At 40.1% G+C, this 22,777-nt stretch overlaps 1 protein-coding gene across 2 annotated transcripts; it reads left to right on the forward strand.

Moving 5' to 3' along the window:
* Positions 1 to 2,044: 2,044 nt before the first annotated feature.
* On the forward strand, positions 2,045 to 10,524 carry LOC104464164 (mothers against decapentaplegic homolog 5). Of its 2 annotated transcripts, XM_010076800.1 has the most exons (6): positions 2,045 to 2,661; positions 3,926 to 4,177; positions 5,257 to 5,376; positions 6,035 to 6,256; positions 8,695 to 8,951; positions 9,896 to 10,524. In XM_010076800.1, exons 1-6 carry the CDS (start codon positions 2,259 to 2,261, stop codon positions 10,037 to 10,039), a joined length of 1,398 nt encoding a protein of 465 aa, XP_010075102.1. In that variant the 5' UTR covers positions 2,045 to 2,258; the 3' UTR covers positions 10,040 to 10,524. The 2 variants fall into 2 exon arrangements, with proteins under 2 accessions (XP_010075102.1, XP_010075103.1); XM_010076801.1 differs by lacking the exon at positions 5,257 to 5,376.
* Positions 10,525 to 22,777: the final 12,253 nt, after the last annotated feature.

Genomic DNA, 22,777 nt, shown 5'->3' on the forward strand with positions numbered 1-22,777 from the left:
TGTAAACAGCTTTTACTTTTTAGAACACTAAACTTTTATCCTCAATAAAAGAATAAATTTAGTCTGTGTTCTTGGCCAAGTTTATCTCCCTTTATGTCTTTCCTGTTGCTTTGAAGGGTGCAAAGGTTCTCATGTGTAATAATTCTAGGGAACTAAATTTATACTTAAAGTGCAGACATGTCCTTGTCTCTGAAGAAATGAGGTGATACATAATTTTTTTTCTTTTTGCAATAACCTCCTCTAAGGACTTGCTGAAGCAGTGAGAGACTTTTGTTCCTTTTATTTCTTTTTTCATTTTGTTTTTATCTTAGGAAGAAAGATCTTCAAACAGTTTTTCTGTTTGTTTTTCTTTTCACAGTTTTTCCATATTATTGAAACAAATCTGAATAATCAAAGAAGTACCAATGGGATTAAGCTACTGTGTGAAATAAATTGATTTTTTTTTTCCTGTAAAGGCTGTTTGTAATTTTTTTAAGCTTACACTTTTTGTTGTAGCCAAGTGGCCTTGGGTCTGTTCCCTGCTTTCCTCATCTTCCACCTCCCCAGCAGAAAATCTAGGATGATTACATGTGGGACATTATAAATGCTTTGTCTAGAGATGTTTGCTGTATCTTTGGCTGATGATGCTTAATATATGGTTCTGTTATAGGCAAGTACCCATCCATGTGTCTGAGTGAGCTTGTAAATGTGCCTAGGCATTTAGAAAAGCCTTCTCAAATGATTTTTAGTTAATCAAAGATGGGAGGAAAAAAGATCCCTTTGATTAAAGATAGCAATCTAAGAGAAGCAGCACAGAGGTTACTTAAATCTTGCTCCCTCTCCCTTTTCTCTTATGTGCAGATTTGGTGTATCACGGTCTGTTAGGTGTTCTAATTCACCACGGTTATCAGAAGTTGAGAGACAATGTTGTTTGTCAGTCTCTGTAGCAAGAAAGGAAGCATCTTTTGTTATTGACATCCTTTCTCTTAGCTCTGCTCTTGCTTTTTGCCAGCTGCTCATTGTCTGTACTTGCTTATTTAGTATTCACAAGGGATTTTACAAGTTCTTATCAGTTCGTTGCCACAGCACATCATTTCCTCTTGTCATCTACTCCTTAAATTGTGGTGGGGGGAGGATTTGCATTAGAGCTGGGGAGCGGTAGCAGCCACCACCATTCACAAGCGCTGTGTGAGTTGCACAGTGTTATTATGTTCCTCTCCTTTCTGAGCAGTTTGTAGTAAAGGTCACATTTCTAGTACTTACTCTGCCATGCCTTCCCCCCCCCCACCCCGCTCTTTTTCTGGGGAAAAGAAAACTTTTTTTTTTTGCCAAAGGCTAAAAATATCTAGCGCTTCAAATATTCTTAAGAGATATAAGGAAGTGCAGTGTAAAAATAGCCACTGCTGAAATGTTGACCACCTTTGAGTGGCTGGGGAGGGGTTGGTTTGGGATTTTTATTGGTTTTTTCTTTTAGTTGTTGTTTGTTTTGTTTAAGTTATCTACAGTTTCTTCCTCATTTTTCTTAATGCTCTTCAAAAAACATGGGATACCTAATTAGAGCTCAAGAACAAGTAGATGCTTTAGTAATTTCTCCTTTTGGGAAGTAGAGATCCATTTGAGAAGCTGAGTACTTCTGGGCAGTACTGGCTGTGGAACTACTGGTTCCACCTTGCCTCCTGCCTGTTTCTTCACAGCAAGTTTGAGTCTTCTGGTGGAGCTCTGTGACAGGGATGTAATATCAGTTTTAAAGCATGTTTCCCAAGCTTATCTTCTGAGGGAAACTCACAGACTTAAGGAGCATTGTTAACAGACACCATGCTGTCCCTTTGGTCCCTTAATTGTCTCTTTTTCCTCACTAATTGATAATGCAAGAACTGAGGGCTCTAATCACATTTCACTTCATTTAGCTGGTGAGGTCCTAGTAGTTCTAGGACTTTGTTTTGAAACAGAATCAGTTGCAATGGCCAAGGTTGAAACAGACATTCTTTTAATATCTACCTTTTTGTTTTACCACATTCTTTTACTTGTTTACTAATACTTGTTAACTTATCTTTTTAACAGAATTAAATTGGAAGAATTGATTGTTATTTTTGGTGTGAAGACTTCATCACTGACATCTCTATGTTTGTTCAGCAGCCTCCAAGAAATAATATAGCTCATCGGTGGCAATAATTATTTTTGGTATACGCTGACATTTATTTGAAAAAACCAAACCAAAACAACAACAAAAAAAAACCCAACAGACAAAACCCAACAAACCTTTTGAAGACTTGTGTCAAATGACGTCAATGGCCAGTTTGTTCTCCTTTACTAGCCCAGCTGTAAAGCGTCTGTTGGGCTGGAAACAAGGAGATGAAGAGGAAAAATGGGCAGAAAAAGCTGTTGATGCTTTAGTAAAAAAGCTGAAAAAGAAAAAGGGTGCTATGGAAGAACTGGAGAAAGCCTTGAGCAGTCCAGGACAACCCAGCAAGTGTGTTACTATCCCCCGCTCTTTAGATGGACGACTTCAAGTTTCCCACAGAAAAGGCCTTCCCCATGTAATTTACTGTCGTGTTTGGCGTTGGCCTGATCTACAAAGCCATCATGAGCTGAAGCCATTGGATATTTGTGAATTTCCTTTTGGATCTAAACAGAAGGAAGTCTGCATCAATCCATACCACTACAAGAGGGTGGAGAGCCCAGGTATGTTTGAACATGGCTGTCTAAAAAACTGAACAAAATCCACAGGAACCACTTACTCTTCACTCCTTCCTCCTCCAGTACTGCATAATGAATTATATTTGGTGTATGAGGGAGTGTGGAAGAGGAATGTTCAAAGTGTACTTTTCTGGTGAGGTTTTGGGGAGGTGTGTTGTCCATTCTGCTGTGCTAGCTGTTTTTCTTTGTGGTAAATCATACTTTTCCCACAGATCTCTTAAGCCTGTTACCCTTAAAGTTGGTGGCAAAGTCCTAATTTGTAATAAAATAGAAAGCAGTGATCAAAAGACTTCCATTTCTTTGAGAAAATTGTTTAAAAACCTCAGTCCTTGCAAGGAGGTTGGTAACCTTCTTTCAGGGGCTTAATATTTCATCAGTGAGTGACATGAATTGAGGAGATTTAAAAAAAAAAAATTCTAGGGTGTAGTGTACCCTACTTGATGTCCCATTAGCAGGCAGCAGGGCTGAAGAGAACCAAGAGTGACAATGAGTTGGAGCAAGGTAGGTACCAAATTTGCTTGCTACAAGTGAAGTAAGACATAAGACCAAACGAGTTGGGTACAAACAAGTCTGCTATTTAGACAACGTTGCCATGGGAGAAGGTGAGGAGGATTGTGGTTACGAGTGGGAGAGATGAAGTATGTTGCTCTGGAAAGTATAGTGAAAAGTTGCTCCTATTGTTGTAACTCTGCTGAAACTGTCTGTAGTGCTCAAGTGCTCTACTGTAGCACTTGAATTCCAGACTCCAGCACTCTTGAATTTAAACATTAAAACTCCAGCTTAGCAGATATTTATTGTAGTACAGATTTTGTTTGTCTTCAGTGAAAAGGACTATATGCAACTATAGAGCGTGACTATGGTAATATAGACTCTATTTCCATTTTTACTGATTTGGTAATGTACACAGTGTGTTTTGCACTTCTAAGTCAGTACTTTAGTATGTGCCACATGTGGACTGTTTAGTTTTTTTTCTTTTCCAAAAAGGTCTGCTTCCAGTTGCTTGAAATACAAACATGTTTTTGCTCTAATTTTTGGAAGAGGAAAGTTTGAGTCTTCCATGGAGTGTAATGTAAAAAAAATAAAGGAGAGAGGATGGGGTAAAGGCATGACAGATGAATCCCCTACTTCTTTCCACCCCAGCTAGTGTTGAAATTTTCATGATGAGCAGAATAGCATGTTATTTGCATCTCTTTCCTTCTGCCTCACTTTTTAATCTAACTTTATCTGGTTTTTGTTTGGCTTTTTTCAGTTCTACCTCCAGTGTTAGTGCCTAGACATAGTGAATTCAATCCACAGCACAGTCTACTAGTTCAGTTCAGGAACCTAAGCCACAATGAACCCCATATGCCACACAACGCGACATTTCCAGATTCTTTCCAGCAACCCAACAGCACTCCATTTTCCATTTCGCCAAACAGTCCCTATCCACCTTCGCCAGCCAGCAGCACTTACCCAAGCTCCCCAGCTAGCTCTGGACCATCTAGTCCATTTCAGTTACCGGGTAAGTACAGCCTAAATGTCAACTGATTAAAAATAATTGAAATGTCACATGCTGTTGTGACTTACTACCTCAGGAATTTGTGATACTTTCGATAAAGTGCTTTTCCATTTGCATTTTAAGGGGTTTTCTTCCTAGTTTTGTCACTGCTCAGAGATAATTGTTGCAGTTTTATTTTTCCAAATGGTTTTTTTTTTCATGAATACTATAGTGGTGAGTTACTTTGCACAGCTTCAGTGTAGAATAACTGATACATACTTTAGAAGAATATCTAGCAATGAAAAAAAAAAGCAGATGTAAGAGGCTGAGTGAGAAATTTATTGATGTCTTTCTGTGATTAAAGGCACTTACATGTGGTATTTAACTGGAAAAATTGGTGTGGTTTATAAAGCCAAGATGTTAACAAGATTAAAGGACTAATTTTTCTAGTAGCTCAGTGGCCTCATCTTTGTTCTTTCTGTCTGCCCAGTGCCGTAAAAGAGTGTCCATTCAGTGGGGTGTCCGCCTTGGGTAAGGACTGTGATCACTGGGATGGATGCCTTGATGGTATCTGGAGGGAATTTCTGAAATAGAGGATACTAGCGTGTTGTTGCACTGACTGCTGTGCTGAATGGGAGAATGCGGAGATTATGGGCTTTTATAATGAAGTCAGCCTACAGAAGTAGCAAAAAAATAACTGGTTTAGGCCTTCATTATGCTACATCAAATAGTTACCTCTTCTGCTACTTTCTTTTTGAATATGGAGAAGAGGATAAGCAAGAAAGATAATGTTTGTGTGGAGGAAAAAAAAAAAAGAACAGTGGGAACTTGCCCAGCTGCAGGAGTGCTGTCGTTAAAGAAAAAAGCACCTCTCAGTTTTCCTCAAGTGTCCAATGTTGTTATTAGTCCCATGAGTAAGAATCCCACTACTGAAGGAGGTTACTGTAAAGACAGCTGGCTGGGTTGTCTTCAGGTTACTTTGAAAACATGTCCAAATGTTTTAACATCTCTTGTTTTGAGAGTATTTTTGTATGTTTACTTGTGTAGAATGAATAAATATTGTACATTGTTGAGGTTCATTCTTATTTTTTTCATGTTTGTAGCTGATACTCCACCTCCTGCATATATGCCCCCTGATGATCAAATGGGGCAGGATAATTCTCAGTCTATGGACACCAGCAATACAATGATCCCTCAAATCATGCCAAATATATCTACCAGAGGTAAGTTGTGTAGTACGGTGTAAAGTTAAATGTGGTTTGGCTTCTTACAACTCATGACCAAATTGAATGAATAACTTCAAATGGCACAGTGAACCTTGTTGATAAGCAGAAGCAGCCCTCCAAGGCAAACCGGGGCTTATCAGAAAGAATTGAGAAATAAAACTTGCCTTGCTTATTTGCATCTCTTGCTTTTAAAGCCTCGGGTGCATAGCATGCTTACAACAAGTCGAACTTTTTTAGTTTCACAGAGTTAGTCTTTTCTGCTACCATTGCCTGCTCTTAGACTGCTCTTAGAATTGTATATGAAAAAGGCTCTGTAAATGAAGTCTCAAAATATCATTTATAACGAATTTTTTAAAAGTGGGCAGAAGAATCATGTTTCACTTGATAGGTCATCTGAATTTTTCTGTGTAGGTTTTTTTTTTGTTTGTTTAGTATTAGGCTTAAAATAGGAAATGAATTATAAAAATCAATTGACTAGCTAAAAATGCATGAAAGTAAAAATCATTAAGATCTTCATCAGGACTGATTTTGCCTATCATAACTGTTAACTAAGCTTTTAGTTATCTGTTAACATTTTGGAAGGCATGCTTTACAGTTTTAGATTTAATATTGTAACTTTTATGTAAACTGGTGTTTCCATTTTGCTTATTTTCAGATGTTCAGCCTGTTGCCTATGAAGAACCCAAACACTGGTGTTCGATTGTGTATTACGAATTAAATAATCGAGTTGGGGAGGCTTTTCATGCCTCTTCTACAAGTGTCTTAGTGGATGGGTTTACAGATCCCTCCAATAATAAGAACAGGTTCTGCTTAGGTTTGCTCTCAAATGTTAATCGCAACTCAACAATTGAGAACACTAGACGACATATTGGAAAAGGTAAAGCTTAGTTGTGTTATGCATGATTAAGACGCTAAGTCCTTGTTTTTATTTCAATTTCTGTATAACTGCAACAATGATTATTCTCCGATAAGAATAGCAGAAGCGATGTGTGATGTATATTATCTACCTCTCCAGTACCTGAAGACAACTTAGGCTTGGTTGGATTCTAGTTAGTCTAGGAATTGCATACATTTTTTTCTGATCCTAATTTAAAAGATTAAATATTAACCTCTATCTTACCAAGCTATACTGTCGTAGGTCCTTGTTTATTATGGTTAATGGTAGTCTGTGTGTAGAATTTTGTGGTTTTTGCACCAAGAAACATATTGCTGGGCTTCTGATATTCTATTTTATATCTGCTTCTTAAATCAAATTCTTCCTACCACTCTGCAGTATATCAAAGATTTTTTTGTTGTTGTTGTTCATGCAAGGTATTATGCTGCTGTCTACAGTACGTTCAAATATCTTGCATGACTTGGCAGCAGCACTTTGAAGTGCTAATAGAAAACTGCAAGGGCTCATTTGTCTGAGTGAATCCATGGGGCGTGTATGTGTGTGGGAGGGATTCCTGAAGACAGCAGGTTTTGCAAGATCTTCTAGTTTTCCCGTGCTGTTTGGCTGATAGCACATATAGATGCGCGGTTTTCACCTTCAATGGAATGTCCTTGGATTATCTTCAAATATAATACTCCTTTTATGAATATCTCCTTTTTTGTAAGTCCTGAGAAGAGAACCCCATTTTTCTTGTGCATCTCTAGAGGCCTTTTGAGCACCTAAAAGCATTTGGTACAGTTGGTCTTGAGTTTTTTTTTTTTAATTAAAGTCACTATTGCTTGTAGTATCTCTTCAAGACCTATCCTGTCCCTTATCAGTCTTTTAATTAGCAACTACAATAAATACGGCAACAGTTTGCAGATTATCTAGAGATCATGAGAGATATTAATATCTGTTGGAAACTTGGTTCTGCAGTTCTGTTGTCCAAGCAAATTTATTGTTATAAAGGTGGAACAACTGATTTCTGGGGCGTGGGTGGTTTGTCAGATTCTTTTGTTTTGGCTTACCCCTTTTGATGGTATTAGCAGAGGAATCTTGCATATCCAGCTAAGGTCTGAGATGTAACAGGGATCCAACATCATGTTGTAGAGTAGTACTGGCTGCAATGAGCTTTAAAATGTCTAGATCTGTAATACTAAGTGTTAAAGTAAAACTTTGCTTTATGGTGACAGTTCTGAGAACAATTAAGATTGTTTTGGAATAAAATACTATTTATTTATGGCTTTTATTTGGAAGATCTTGAGTTTTGCCTCCTTAAAACTACCCAATCACCAAGCTTCTTTCTATAGAAAGTGTAAGTGACTTCTAATTGTGCCTTGGATTATTTTTGAAGTTTCTTTGTTCTCAGACTGTTATATTATCAAGATCCATGCTTCAGAGACCCCTCAGAAGGTCTTTACCCAAAAGAAGTTAGCTATAGCAAGTGGAGATCCTTGTGTTTAAATAGAGTTGTGTTATGAAAATGCGTTCTTGCACAGCCCAGATTTTCTGACAGCTGCTTGGAGTTACTGAAGCCGGTGGTTCGTCTATGGAGGGACCAAGTGGATCTAGCAATGTTCACAGCAGTTGCTGCTGTCTGAAAGATTAACTTGCATCTATTGACTTGCTGCAGCCTCATCTGGCAAACCATGGGATAGTCTGCAGCGGATTCTCAGGGTATTGCAGGAAGACTCAAACTGAACTGTATCCCAACTGCATAGCTGAAAGTGGTGGGTGAGGGAAAGGGAGATGATCTGGGAGAAGGAAGGTGTCTCAACTGAAGTAGCAGTGAGAATCTTTTTGGATGCTGAAATGATCAGCAGCTTTTACATTTTAATTTTTAGTCGGTAATAGTGTTACAGGCTTCAGAACATAAAGGGAGGGAAGCACTTAGGTACATAGCTGAATCCAGGCAGATGTGATAAATCTAGGGGCTTTGATTTCAAGGTCTGTAGAGCCTGATGGTATTTAAGTTGTGCAACTAATTGGACTTAGTCCTTCTTTTGCTTGATAAAATGCCCTGAAAATCAGAGCAGACTATCGATATATTTTTTCCTTCATGTCTGTCACTGCCCCTTTTCCCAGGACACTTTTATGTCTGTTGGAATTGCTGTAGGCAGAAGCTACCAGTTTTATAAAACTGGGGTTTTAAAATCCACGTAAGTTCTCTAGGAAAATAACCTGAAATAACTGTTGATATGTGGAAGCAGTTTTTAGATTGTGTTCTGTAATTGATGAGAGAAGGACATCTAGTGGCTGATGTAGAATGAAGCCTACTGTATTTTGAAAGGATGTTACAGTGTGGGCAAAATAGCTTTTCCAAAAAGATTTTGAGGGAGTTGTATTAAGTACTATATTTTTGGAAAAAAATAATTTGAAACATTTTAATCTTTGTTTTCAAGGAGTTCATCTCTACTACGTTGGTGGGGAAGTCTATGCTGAGTGTTTAAGTGATAGCAGCATATTTGTACAGAGCAGGAACTGCAACTACCACCATGGCTTCCATCCAACAACTGTATGCAAGATTCCTAGTGGATGCAGTCTGAAAATTTTCAACAATCAGGAGTTTGCTCAGCTTTTAGCTCAGTCTGTCAACCATGGATTTGAAGCAGTATATGAGCTCACCAAAATGTGCACCATTCGAATGAGTTTTGTAAAGGTAAACACATTATTCTGAGGGCATGGAAATTTATTGTGGATTTGGATATTCAGCAGTAATTACATTAGCACTGTAACAATGTAGCAGAGCTTCTCTGACCTGATGTGGTTCTTTCCAATATAAGTGTGTTAAAAATGGTTAATGTGGGGAGAGGGAAATTGATGCAAGAGGGGAGAAGCACAGATTGCTGGGTTGAACGTTGGCCGTGTGTCTAGTTACTTCAGTATTTAGGGTAGGGATTTAATCATTGTGGTTGCTATAATTTTATTAAAGGAGATTTGAGCTCATGCTCTAAATTTGAAGGGACAAAGTGAACTACCAGACCACTAAAAGACTGCGAGTAGAGAGGAGCATAAGTGATTGCAGAAAAAAATTGCAGCTCCTTCAAAGACATTAATATTTTTTTAAAAATTAATTATGGGAAAAGACATGATTAGAATTTATTAAATCAGACTGTGCCGTTACTCTCACATTAGTGTTTTCTCAACATAGTTTGATCAAGATGCTGTCTGTTTCAGATTTAGCATGGAGTCTAGACTTGGCCTTCCAGGGTTTTTTTGCATCTTGTCCAAAAGTTGTCTCACTTATTTTGTCAATTATGATAAATATTGCTCAGTTTGAGAGTATGGGAACAGGAGGGAGAAACAGAAGAGAGATGTGGCTGTAGCCAGGAGTCATTCTTGAGTCAGCAGTGGGCTCCAGAGAGGAGTTCGTGTAATCTTTACAGATCTGTAGCAGACAAGACTTGATTCAGGCTTCCAGGTGCAGCTTACCTCCCACTCCTTTCCAATCTTATTTTCCTTTAAATAAGAAGTGTTGCTAGATTGTGAGTTACCTTCAGATAAGTGTCTTAAAAAATTATTTCCTGCTTTTTGTTAGTACAGTTACTCTGAAAGACAAGCATGTCCTCAACTTGACTGATAACATTTTATTTGTGTTTATAGGGCTGGGGAGCTGAATATCATCGACAGGATGTCACGAGCACCCCATGCTGGATAGAAATTCATCTTCATGGGCCCCTCCAGTGGCTGGATAAAGTACTTACACAAATGGGTTCTCCTCTTAATCCCATCTCATCTGTTTCATAGTGCTGAAATTCTATCTTCAGCTTTATTTTTTAAGCGAACTTATTCTAATTCTAGAGAAACTTCCAGTGTGGATACTGTGAGCTATATGGAGAATGGATCTTACAGTTTTAACTTTTTTTTTTAAATCCCTTTGTGACCAATTCCATTGTGTATAGCTAATCAGTTTTACATTTCAATTTGTTCTTGTGATGCTTAAGTGACAGTTGAGCCCTAAGGGAAAAAAAGTCTATTGAAAAATTCAGAATACTTTTCCCCTCCTTTGAGTAGAACTTAAACAGGCGTATGTCTTAACTGGAAAATTTTTTTCTTTTTGTCCTGTAGGGACAAGAATTATGAAGACTGACTTCAGAAAATAAATACATATCATAGTTTGGGATTTTTTTTAATGTTTATGGAATTGTTTGAACATGTGCAGCTCCAGCTTGCAAGCTGTATTTTTAGTGTAGCTGTTTAACATCTTAAGGTTGACATGTGTCATAAGCAAAATTAGACTCTTATGGCTAATTTGCCTCAGATTGAACAATGTGATTTTTTTTTAAGTGTACACGTGAAATGTACTTTTTACAATTATTGGAGTGGAGTAAAAACACTTGTATTGCCTATTGGAAAATGCTGTCATAAACACACTGTGTATTAATGCAGAATAGCAGTTCTTAGCCTTTTCCCACTTCAGTTTTGTAATATCTCTTTTAACCACCAAATAGTAATTGATACAAGGTAAACATCTTGCACGTTGCTGGAGTAGTAATTCTTGTTTTGCTTTGATTTACACTCATGCCGTTTGGATTTGGTTGCCAAGGCTATTTCTCTTTAGGTACCCTTCTCTGTTTTAACATAAACACTACTATTTGTAAATGGCAATGCTTACTACTTTTTGGAAGGAATAAGTTTTTTTTTGTTTTCTTTTTGGTGTTCTAGCTGTTTCTTTTACCTGTCTGGAATTGATCTGTGTTAGGCCTTTTTGATCTCTCCGTAGACATTATGCAGTATTAGTGATTACACTGTATTTAATTCACTTTCAGTATGAGTTTGAGTCTCTTTGAAGACTGTGAGTGGCTTAGCAAGTTAGTAACTGAATGCAGAAGCTTTTACTTCCAGATCATATGATTTAATACAGACCTGTTGGTAATGACCAAAAGTAATCACTTCTTTGTAGCCTACATAAAACAGTGGTTTTGATCCTGTCCATGATGGCAGGTCTTCAATCAGAAGGCTCGTAACTGTAGTTGGCAGCTTTATGGGATTGAAGGACTGCATTAATATGATGATGAAATTTTTCTCTCTCTCATGTAAGGAATCCTGTTGCCTGTGCTGTTGTATTACTCAGTAGAGAATTTAAATACTGTACTAAACACTAAGAGAAATCAGTTAAATAATGTATGCATATTTTCCCCTTTAGATAATAAAAAAGGAGGCTGAAAGAAATATTCTAAGAGAATTAGAAGTGAATTATATACAAAATCTCTTTGCCTGCAGAAAAAGACCTGTTGTTTTTTTAACTTCTCACCCTCCTTTTTCTCCTTCCCGAACACCTCTTCAGAAAAGGGATCAGTGTTTGGGGGAGAGGCTGAAAACTCTAAAATGCAAATACTTATTAAAAGATGTGTTGCAGTTCCTGCAACTGCAATCCTGGAGACATTGATTGCTTACACAACTTCTTGTGTCTTCTATTGTATGACAGTTTCTGCTCAAGTGTGGAAATCATGCATCATGGTACCTAAATAACAAATGATCTTAAAGGAATAAAATTGTTTACGTGTCTTTAAAATGTTTCTTATGAATTGCCTTAAAGGAATAAACTGTAACACTTCTGCGGAACCCTAATGTTTTCTTGTACAGGAATTTCTATATTACTTGGTGGGGTTTTTTTGTTTGGTTTGGGTTTTTTAAACAGTTTCTCAAGTGTGTTTAAAAACAAACAAGTGCATCTTCAGGAGAAGGGGAATAACGTTATTTGCCGCTCACCTTTGGGATCTTTCATTTTTTGGAACTGCAACCCACAGATGGTTCTTTTGATCGAATAAGGTGCAAAGTCAGTTGGCCACAGGATCAGGCTTCTGTTTTCTTCTCCCCGGGCCTGACTTTTGTCGAGTTGCTGAATATGTATTTTTAACACTACAGGATTTTTTTTTTTTCTTGACTAACTTTTATAATAAATGTCATGTCACATTGAATTAAGGAAAGATCTCAGTTGTAGGTACAAGATTTTACTTTATCCAACATGTTTTTCACCTGGCTTCATCTCTGTTCACTTGTGTGTTTAGATGTGGCCAAGTGCATGACTCAAGAACGGGTGCTGGAGTGGGTGTTCATGAGCCAGAGCTGGTGCTTGGTGCTACTGTTGTGGTTAGATTGGCTACCCATGCACTGAACCATAATTTCTGCAATAATATCCAGTTAACCCACTTCTGATGCTGTCATTAAGTACTGAAGCACTCTGGCATTTTTCTACTTGTGTACATATTCCTGATCTGTACTATGCGCAGTACTGGGGATATCCTGGTGACTGCTGGTTTTGCCAGGGCAGGCATGCAGGGGCAGACTCAGTAAGATTTCTCTGTGTCCTACTTTTCTCTTTTAAGTGGGACTTTCTAAGAGCAAGAGTTTTCTAGTTAGCAAATTATGTGTGCTGCTGGTTCGTGGTGTTGTTAATCCTGTCTAGTTCCTTGGTGCTGCTGATAGAAAATTCAGATGTCAGCGCACGGATGGATTGGATGGCGAGCTGTTGACCCTAATGATGTTTTAAGTACAGCGAGAGCAGAGAGTACTGCTACTGTTGCAGCAGACTTGTGTGTAAGTCACTTCTTGCTCTAGATGGAGGGATGGAGAAATTGAATCAGGCAGTAGCGTGGTAGTGGAAGATGGAGCCTTTCCCGTGTAGCCCAGCTTAGGCTGAATGTTACTCTTCAGTGAAAACTGTTTTGGCTTTTGTAGTGTAAGTATTTTCTTATTTTTTTGGCATCTTTCTACTTTGCACCAACCACAGCATTAACTAACAGCTTTGGCAATACCAGCAAAGAGCCTAGGACAGGCGTACACTGCAGTTCATTCTGGGTTTGCTTTTCTAGCCACTCAGATAAGATAGTAGCTTGGATATTCCTCCTTAGAGGACTTCAGTCTTACTGGCAGTCAATCCGGTGCCTTGCGTAAGTATTACGTTCATTTAATTGCATTAGGCATGAAGTAGTTGTACGTGAAGGGATGACATTGGGTTCTAGTACCTGTAGGACCAAAATAAAACTTCCTAGTATGACTGACCGATGAGAGACAAACCTAACAGAACAGCCCATTAGTCAGAAGAATGATGAAACAGCCCATGTGTTGTGATTCTGTGTAGAGTTGTTTAAAATATTTGGGGTTTGCTTATGATTCCCCTCTGCCATGGTATTAGAATGTGAAAGATGTCAATTCTTGGGCAGATACTCTTGGAGTGTAAGTCTAGGGAATATTAAAATGTGTCAGACTTTCTCCCTAGATTGAAGTATTTTTTTTCAGGATATTTTTTTAGTTGCCCAAAGTGTTGCTAGTGATGGTTTTTCAGAAAAAACAAAAACCAAAAAACCCACACACCCAAAACATTTTCTAAATGTTTTGTTTCAAAAGAAAAATGTGAGTGACTAACTTTTTGTTTGTACTTGTGAAGTTTCTGTTTAGGAAGGTAGCCCATTCTGAATTCAAATCAATAGACCAAACCATCAGATTACATCATAATGTTGCTTTATTGTGCTGCTCCATAAACCTGCTTCTGTGTTTGTTGCAAGCATAACCTTTATGCTTTTGTTTACATTGTAGGAAACACGGTTCTAGCAATGAGTTTTTCATTTAACTCTAAACATCTTTTTATTTTGTTAATTTTAAAATTATTAGGTTTTGCTATGTTATGTTTTTAAAGATATTTTTTGCATACTGCTGCTCATATTTCAATAAACAAAACAAAAAAACCCACAGATTTTTCTGATTTCCTTTTTCTCTAACTCAGTACGTATCAAATATTTGTTTGCAAGGGTTGATTTATAGGTTCTTGTAACTCTAGATGCTAATACCTTACCATGTACATATTCCTCCTCATACAAATGTGGTCTTGTAATTTTAAAAATACTTTTCTATAGCTTTTTGGTAGTGCAAAAGCTGCAGCGCTCTGGGAAGCGGAGACTAAATAATTTCATTAACTTAATTAAACTTTTTTCTTGTAGAATACAGCCAGCCAAAAGGGTGTCAATTTGTTGGTATTTATAAAAATATTTAAATCAGTAGAATATAAAAAAATACAAATCTGTGAGACTTCAGCGACACTGAGTATTGGGGGTGGTTGGGATTTATTTTTTTACCATTGTGGCAGACCATAACTTTTTTAAACAACCATCATCATGTCTGAATGTGTAGAGCTTTAAACTGATGCCCAGTAGGCTTTTCGTTTAAATGAAGGCTCTTCCAGTATCTCCTGAAACTCAAGTGCTGTTCCAATAAAATGGAAATTTAGGAGATATTTAGTGAGCTGTTTCACTGTCTGTTAGCCTTGTTTTTTAAGATTGAGGAGAAGAAAATTTATCTCTTGTTCACCAAGATACTGCAGAAACAGAGGTTGGAAATTGGTGATGTGCACAAATTAAATATTTTTTTGGCAGGATGGATACAAAAACACTGAACACCAATTCCCCAAGGATAATCCATATAAGAACTACAGAAAGGATAAAATATTTGTTTAGTAGAAAACTGAAACAAAAGTGATACTGCTTGATCGTGTCTGTGCCTCCTGCTTTGGGACTTCAGTTGGCTAGCAGGCTGCCACCTTGCCCTAATACTGGGAAGTTCTCATTTTCTCAATAATAATAGCTTTTTTTTCCCTCTGAATGTGCAACTGCACTATACTAAGGAGGACCCAATCACTCCAGTAGTAGTTTTTTTCTCTCCTGATATTGTTTTGATGTTTTTGCTTCCAAAACAATGCTTGCAAGGTAAAGTTCCCAGAAGTTTTACTGTGACAGTGTTACCTACACGGTATGATCTTTATTTGCATGTGAGTAACATCTCAAGTGTTGCAGTGGCTTGTTGGCTTTCCAGAAACTTTATATGAACTTGTATTAATAGCTTTCTATATAAGTAGAAAACCAAATGAAAAAAAGGTTATTAAAAGTTTTAAATAATTATTTTATAGAGCTGAAGAGTTTTTGTTAATCTTCCTCATCTTTTTCTCTGGGGAATTTAGAGGAATAGTAACAGTTGATAATGACATCTGTCAGTAGCTAGCCAAAGTAACCTGTGAAGTTATTCATTTATGGTTTTTTCAGAAGAAAAAAAAGCTTTGGACAAAACACACCTCTTCCACCCTGACTCCAACCTGTGTTGTGGGTTACGTGAGTCAGAGGCTGCTTCTGTTCACTGCTACGTCAAAAGCAAATATCTCACTGGCGTTTACAGTAATTAAACGTTGGGTGTCCTTTACCCTGTGCCAAGGGAAATCTGCCTTTCTTGTCCTGGAGTGCCCCCTGCCCTGGTGTAGACAAGGACTGTGCCATCTCTGACACCATCCCAAGAGATCCTCCTCATCCAGAAAAACTGTTCCATGGAAGTTAGGAAAACTTGGGAAATTAGTTTTACTGGAGATACTCTGACCAGAGGACATTGGTGGCTGGAGTGTCAAGTCAGTGCATGACATCAAGCTTTTCCAAGTAGCTTTACCAAAATAAGTACTTGGTATCATGGAAATGCTGAATGCATTTAATTTACCAAAGTCAGTATTTTGGCCTATGTGATGTAGAACGTGTTTTACAGACACTGCTAGCATTTAAAAAAAAAAAAAAAAAAAATTTGGACTGCACTCAGTGATTGTACTGGCTCTAGTTTCCCTTGAAACCTTAAACACTGATAATCTGATTTAGGATGCAGAGCAAGCTATCTTCTGCTGTGTGCACTGAGGCATTTGTAAAAAATCCCAAAGTACCTGTGAATTGTCAGCCACTCAGTTAAATGTAAATGTTTTTAGATGCTGCATCATCTTAATGCTCCATTAGTGCTGGCGAGGGAGTTGGTTTATGCTGCGGAGCGTTTTGTAGTCAGCCAGCGTGAGCATTTGATTGGTACCGTTCAACAGAAATAATCATTCCCCTTAGCTTTGGATATCTGTGTATAAACTTTCAAGTAGAGAAATACCATCTTATGCATTTTTATCATACAAAAAGTAGCAAAGATGGTTGTCTGTAGCTCTCTAGTGTGAATTCTCACTCCAACCACTTGCAGATGTAGTAGCGGAGCAGAGGAGAGCTGCGTGCTGGGAAGTAGCTTACCTGGGCTGAAAAATGCAGAGTACGCAGGCTGTAGAGTGGAGGTATCGGACTTGCCAGGCACTTTGCATCAAATTGTTTTAAATTAAATTGCTCTTGTTAACTGCCTTACAGGGCCGCATGTTCAAGTGTGCTGTACAAATATTTTTTTAAGCAACATTTTTTAGCTCTAGTTGAGTGCGAACCCAAGGGAAGGTCTGGCTTGGGATTCTCTTACTCCTCTGGTTCTCTGCTTCTAAAGGTAAGTCTGAGACCACAGTTTCATGGGCTGGTAAATGTGGGTGTAGGGTGTGTGGGGGTCCAGTTAAACCAAACATTGCAGCCACCAACAACAGTGACATTTGAAATGGCAAAAAAAAAAAACCAAAACAACAGAAAACCCACCAGTCTAAAAGTTCACTAAAAACATCTGGAGGCAGGCAATCTGTCCCAGCAGAGATACCTTGCCAGGACATTGGCAGTGTTGGGGAAATGCGTTATGTAGGATAACGAAGGGAAGGTAAAAGTCTAATAAAGACAAGCTGATAGGTAGCTTTTATCCACATCTGCAAATTAATGTGAAATCTATTTTTTCAGTCTTAAGTCTTGTAAAAAGAAAATTCCAACTCGTGTTCAGAAATGAGCCTCCTTAGTTATCAAATCCCCCCACAAAGACAAACCCTGTGTGACTGCCTCACCTGCGTGGAGATGGGAGGTGGGGGTTTGGGCTGTGAGGGGCTGGGGGTGGGAGCCCTTGGTCTGTCTCCAGCCAGTTGGCATTCCGGCTCTTCGCAGGACTCCTTTTTTCCATAAGACATTTAAAAAAAACCCCAAACAGCCCAGCTTTTGAAGTTAACAGCTCTTTTGTCCTAAGGCCGGTTTTATTTGGTTCTTTATAAATACCTTTATTCCATTCTCTTCTTGACGTTGCACATCTGCTGTTGCTAACAAGCTGGTTATTTCCAGGACTAAAGAAGAAGTGCTGTGTAATCCAGTCATTCCTGTGAAATCGTTTCTGAAGTCTCTTAGATGTAGGAACTACTCTCAGCAAACTCATGAGCCTTTCGAGAAAGCTCTGGGCTGTGTGGGTGATGGCAACGTCAGAGCTGGGTTGGAGGAATGAGAGACAACACGGACCAGACGAAATAGACTCGATTCTGTAGGAGCCAGATAGAGACTCATGTCTCTGGTGACCACTCTTGCTCTGAAAGATCTTTATAGAAGGGATTCTCCTTAAGTTTCCTGTAAGAAATGAGAGGTAAGTGTAGTATGTCACACCTGGAAGTGCAAGCTGAGGAGTGACCAGGTTGTGCCCACGGAGGTTATTCACCGGTGGTACTATAGGCTCAGCCCCGCAGGAGGGTGAAAGTGAAGGAGAAGAAGAGGAAAAAAAAAAAAGATCTGCAAAGATGTAACTGTGTGTGTAGCTTGCCCAGAAGAGTTTCTGTGTGGATTAACAGATCTAGACCAGACTTCTTTGCTTATGCCAGTAGTTTCTGTATTTGCTCAGGGTCTTATGAGTTAAGGCTTGGAAGGAACAACCTCCTAAAGCCAAACGTGCTGTGAACACAGCCCAGCTCTCTCTTCCTTTCGTCTCAGTCCGGTGTATCTGCCAGTGTTTGCAATGTTTGAACACCAGGTAGAGAAAGCTGGCTCCCAAAAGGTTTAGGAGAACGAGGCCCACGGCCAGAGCAGCGCTCAGGGAGGGACACGGCTGTGGCAGAGCAGAACCAAAGCTCTCGCCCAACACATCTGCTGGGGTCAGGTCTGGCCACCTGCGTACGAGCCAGGGGCAGCCACTTGTCACTAGGAGATGGAGGCTCAGACCCTGCTCAGCCTCTTCAGCCATTCTCTGAAATCACGCTTTGTAAGTTTGGAAGGACAGAAAAAAAGTCAGGAGGAGTGAAATTAAACCCTCGCCCTTGTTAGCACTCGCTAACGGCTTTATGTGAGCCCTCAGCCTTTCTTCTCTTAATAGAAGCTGAGTTGTGGAGGAGTGTTCGATTTGGTGATTCCTGTCTTGAAGTGGTGTCCTGGGATAAGGGCTTTTCATTTCTTTTGAAGACGCTGCTAGAAGAAAGCTCATTAGAGCAAGTGCAGTCACAAATTGTTGGGCTCTTGGGGTTTGACACGGGTTTGGGGAGCGTGCTCGGGCAGCACAGCTTTGCTTCCCGCTTTGCCAGGCGACACCAGGGCATTTACCAGTCTGGGGCATCCAAGGAGATGTGAAATATTTGGCTTTTGGGATTTTTTTCTTTGCCTCCTGCCTTGCTGTGTAGTTTGACAGACTTGTGAGTCCTGCAGATGAGTCTTCTCCAGGCGTCGGTTGTGATGGCCATGTGCCACGGGGTGTAGAAAACGGGGAGAGGGGACTGCAGGAGGGTGAAAGCCCATAGTAACACCTACAGTAGGAAACATGAGAAGAAAAATGGGTTCTGATGGGTCTCTGGAATGTTAACAAACCCAACATTCGGGCAGAGCAATGGGGTGAGTGAGCTCCCAGTTTTGGGGTGCCCTTGCCGAGGAGCATCGTGCTGGGTTACTTGGTACCGGTGCCACAAAAAGCCCCCTTGGGCTGTGGCTGTGCCAGTGGTTCAGGCACCTGGGCTCAGAACCATCTGTGGACAAAGATATTAAAAGCCAACAGGCTGAAGTATAACAGTAATGATGATCTGTCAGAAGGGTGGCATCAGGTGTGAAAGGTCTTGCTGCTCCCAGGTGGAAGTGATGAGTTGTGTCCCTGGCCCAGAGGAAGAAGAGTGAAAACCTGATTTAACGCTCGGGTCCCCATCCAGCAGAGCACGTAGCGTGTATTTTAAGTGCATGGATGCTCTCCAAAGCGTTATGGCAGCTACTCATCTTTCAAAAGCAAAGCATATCATTAGGAGCTTCTCTGAACCGGGGCCACCCCGCTTCTCACAGCATCATGTCCCAGATTTCTGCTGTTTCACTCGTCCTTTGTGTTTCAGCGTATCAGCCTCCCATCTGCCTGGAAGAGAAGGCGTTGGGCAGGGGGCTGCTGCGGGGCTGGGGGTGTCAAGAGGCGTTTTTGAAAGACACATGGAAAAAGGGGGGTTTGCGATAATGGTGTACTTGTGACCGGCAGAAGGTGAGGGGAAGGGATGGAGTACACATCTGGGACCCTGCCTGGGTCGTGCACCTAACAAACCAGTTACAAGCAGTGAGTAAATGCCCAGCAGTCCTTCTCTGGTTGTGCCTGTGGTCGGGAAGTGGATTTTATGGTCGGCTTAAATTTTGGTCCTGGTGAAAGAGAATCTATCAGATGTTGTCTGTACAGATGTTTCATCCATTGGTTAATATGTCGTTAATAGAACCTTCTTCTGCAATAGGAACGATTCTGGGTATTGACAGGAGTAACACAGGGCACGCACAAAAGCTTTCCCAGTAAATCAACTGGCACTCTGGGCATGACAGGTTCTTCTGGGGTATTACTACAGCTGTGGGGAAAAACAGGATTATTCCAGGGTTATTCTTGAACATTTAAATAGAGTAGGGTGCACCATGTGCTTTATCGGATTCTGAGGCTTTTGCCAACAGAAGTTCTTAGACCAAACTCTGATAGCTGAAAGCAAGCTGTTGTGACTTAAAAATAAATAAGAAATGCTTGATTTGAGAAGACTTGATTTATTCAAAAAGGGCTGAGATGAACACACTTGAATTTATTCTCGCTTTCTACATTAATTACTTGGAATTACACCAGTGAAATTTGGTTCCCAGGAAATGAAACTTGGCCACCTATTGAGGAATAAAATATTGAAGCCTGTTATATAGTAGTTTAACTTACTTGAGCTAATAAAACATGGTAACCAAGACAATGACATGGAAGTGTTATCAACAGTGCCATTTCTGTGTAAAAAAAGCTTCCAAACAGGCTCCCATGTCCACACATTTTATCCGTGTGTTTGAGTGTGAGTCTGTATGGGTGTGATTGCGTTGTAAAATCTTCTCATTTGGATTAAATAAGTTATGTACATATATACACACAGCAAAAAAGATTTTGGGGTTCACGTGGTATTGGATCTGTACCCCTTTCTTCTGATAGATGATCCACCAGGGCTCTGGATGGCTGTGATTCAGTTGTATTTTGAGCTACTGGGCTAAAAAAAAACCCAAACCCCTTCTCCCACTGTTTGTGGGAAATAACAAATACTGTTTTGGGGTTTGTGCAGTTTGGTCTGGAATTGTTCTGTAACTGCAAGCTTACTGGAAATCAGCATCTATGGAATAGCATGTCCAGCTAACAAGGGTAAGCAGAAGCTTTTAGAACAAAATCAGATAGATCATAATTTTAAATGGTATTTTTTGCCAGTGATCAGCATTGAATCAAGCTGTTCCCATACCGGTAAAGCATGCTTCTGATTGCGCTACATTTGTATGAAGAGCAAGGAGTGGGGATATTGTGCATTAAAGCCACTATTCCTATAAAACTGTGTTTTATGGCTTTCAGAAGTTACCTACTTTGTGTGCTGAACTCGGAGCACTCTGCTCTCTCCTTTCATTCGTTTACATAGTATTAATAGTATTTATTTTCTCTCCTTCCCTCTCCCCATCCTGATTATTTTGGTTTCATGCCTTGGCAAATAATTTCCTTTGTAGCTTAAGAAAGTTGAAAACAAATTCCGAAGGTATTTAGTGTTTCACATAACTGGTAACTTAAAACCTGATTGACGATGCAGTAAAACATAAAAACACCCTTAAAAGAATCACAGTCAAAAGTCTAAATAAATATTTTTCATTTTCTCCTGCCTGGCAGGACTCCCGCTGCATCACTGCGCAGTTGTAGCAGCAGTTGAGAGAAACAGGTCTGGAAAGTAAACTCCCATCCTCAGCGTGGAGCCATTAGGTAAATATACTGTGGCTTTTACATTTGGTGCTATGGTTTCATAAACATGGGTAACAAGCTCCACCAGATGCCCGAATCAGAGATTGTTGTTAATGCAAATATCCTTGTATGGGCACTGAATGGGTGGATGATGACATTTGCATACATATAGAGCTTAATCTGGAATCAGGGGGCAATTTTTTTTTTTTTTGCATAAAACCATATAAATTTGCCAAAGCATTCTCTTTAGTTCGTAACAGCTTTTTTTTATTTACAGCGATCCCAATTTGCATACAGAATATTTGTCAGTGATCTTTTCCTGCAACCTGTTCCTCTAGAGAGGGTCGTGTCCATCCACCGGCGCGGGGCAATAACGCCCTATTGCACAGGGGTGCTGAGCCCGCTGCTGCTGTCACACAGAGCCGCTCTCTCGTGTCAGACAGCCTGTGTCCTCCACGGGCTCCTGGCTTCCCGGAGCGATCTGTCGTAAGGAAGAGTAGCAAAAAAAGAATTTTTCAGCTGGCAGTTTATGAAGAGCACAATGAGTGTCACAGTCAAGAGCAGAAAGAAAAAGAGAATGATGTAAGTCACCAGATCGGGCTTATTGATTTCCCCTTCTTTTAACACCCTGGCTGTCGACATGTAAAGAGCGGAGGAGCTGACGGGTCTCGGGGTGCCGCTCAGGTAGGGCGTGTTGGTCTGAATGATGAGGTGAGCTTCGGTGGCACTGGTGGAATTGAGCAATTCGCGATACATGTTCTTGTTTAAATTCCCTCCACGGTAAAAGTAAAGCGGGAGAGCAAACCGGAGTCAGTCTTTGGCATAGGAAAGAAATAATGGTCCTGCTTGTGAAAGGCTGCAAACCAGCCGCATTTTGTCTAAAAGCGAATTAATTCCCTTGCATGGCTCAGTGACTTTCCTTTAAATCTTCTCAGCTCATATTTACAGCATTCAGCCACAAATATTAAGCAAAAATGATACAAGTACCTTGTCTCCTGGCCCTTGTTCCCCCAGCAGAACTCCTCTTTTGGGGAATAGGTGCTGGATCATCTGCTGGTCAGCTGGGATGGACTGGGAGCCTGCTGGGAGCCCAGCATGGGAAAAGCTCTCCCCAGTCCGGTGCCGGTGCTGGGCAGAGGAGCCAAGGCGTGGGCTGGCAGCGCTCACTGTCCGGGGAGGGAAGGCACAGTGGGTTTCCAGCTGATTTCCAGAAGTGGGATGGACACAAATCCAGGGTTAAATGGCATCTGCGGGGAGAGGCGGCTGCTTCTTTGAGGTGCTGCTGGATTTGCCGTCGCGGTTCTCTGCCTCGGGAGGCTCTGTGCTGTCGGAATCCTGCGGCTCTGAGGCATTAGTTGACTTTCTTAATCCCAGTTAACGGCACGCTGTGTGTGTTAAGAGGCTGAGCTTTCTGCTTGAGCTTTCCAGGCACTCCTTTTGATTGCTTTGAGAAAAATAAATTTTAAAAAAAATTGACCAATGTCCCTTTGTTTAAAAAAGAAACACCAAAAAAGCCTCCCTGGGAATGAGAGGGGGGTGTCAGTTCTTTGGAAACCTCCTCTCTGCCCCCAGCTCAGCCACACAGCGAGGTGACACTGTGCAGGGTTCTGTCAACCGTGACATTTCCCCCCCCCC

The sequence above is a fragment of the Pterocles gutturalis genome, unplaced genomic scaffold (assembly GCF_000699245.1).
Source record: "Pterocles gutturalis isolate BGI_N339 unplaced genomic scaffold, ASM69924v1 scaffold3578, whole genome shotgun sequence".
Taxonomy (NCBI): Eukaryota; Metazoa; Chordata; class Aves; order Pterocliformes; family Pteroclidae; genus Pterocles; species Pterocles gutturalis.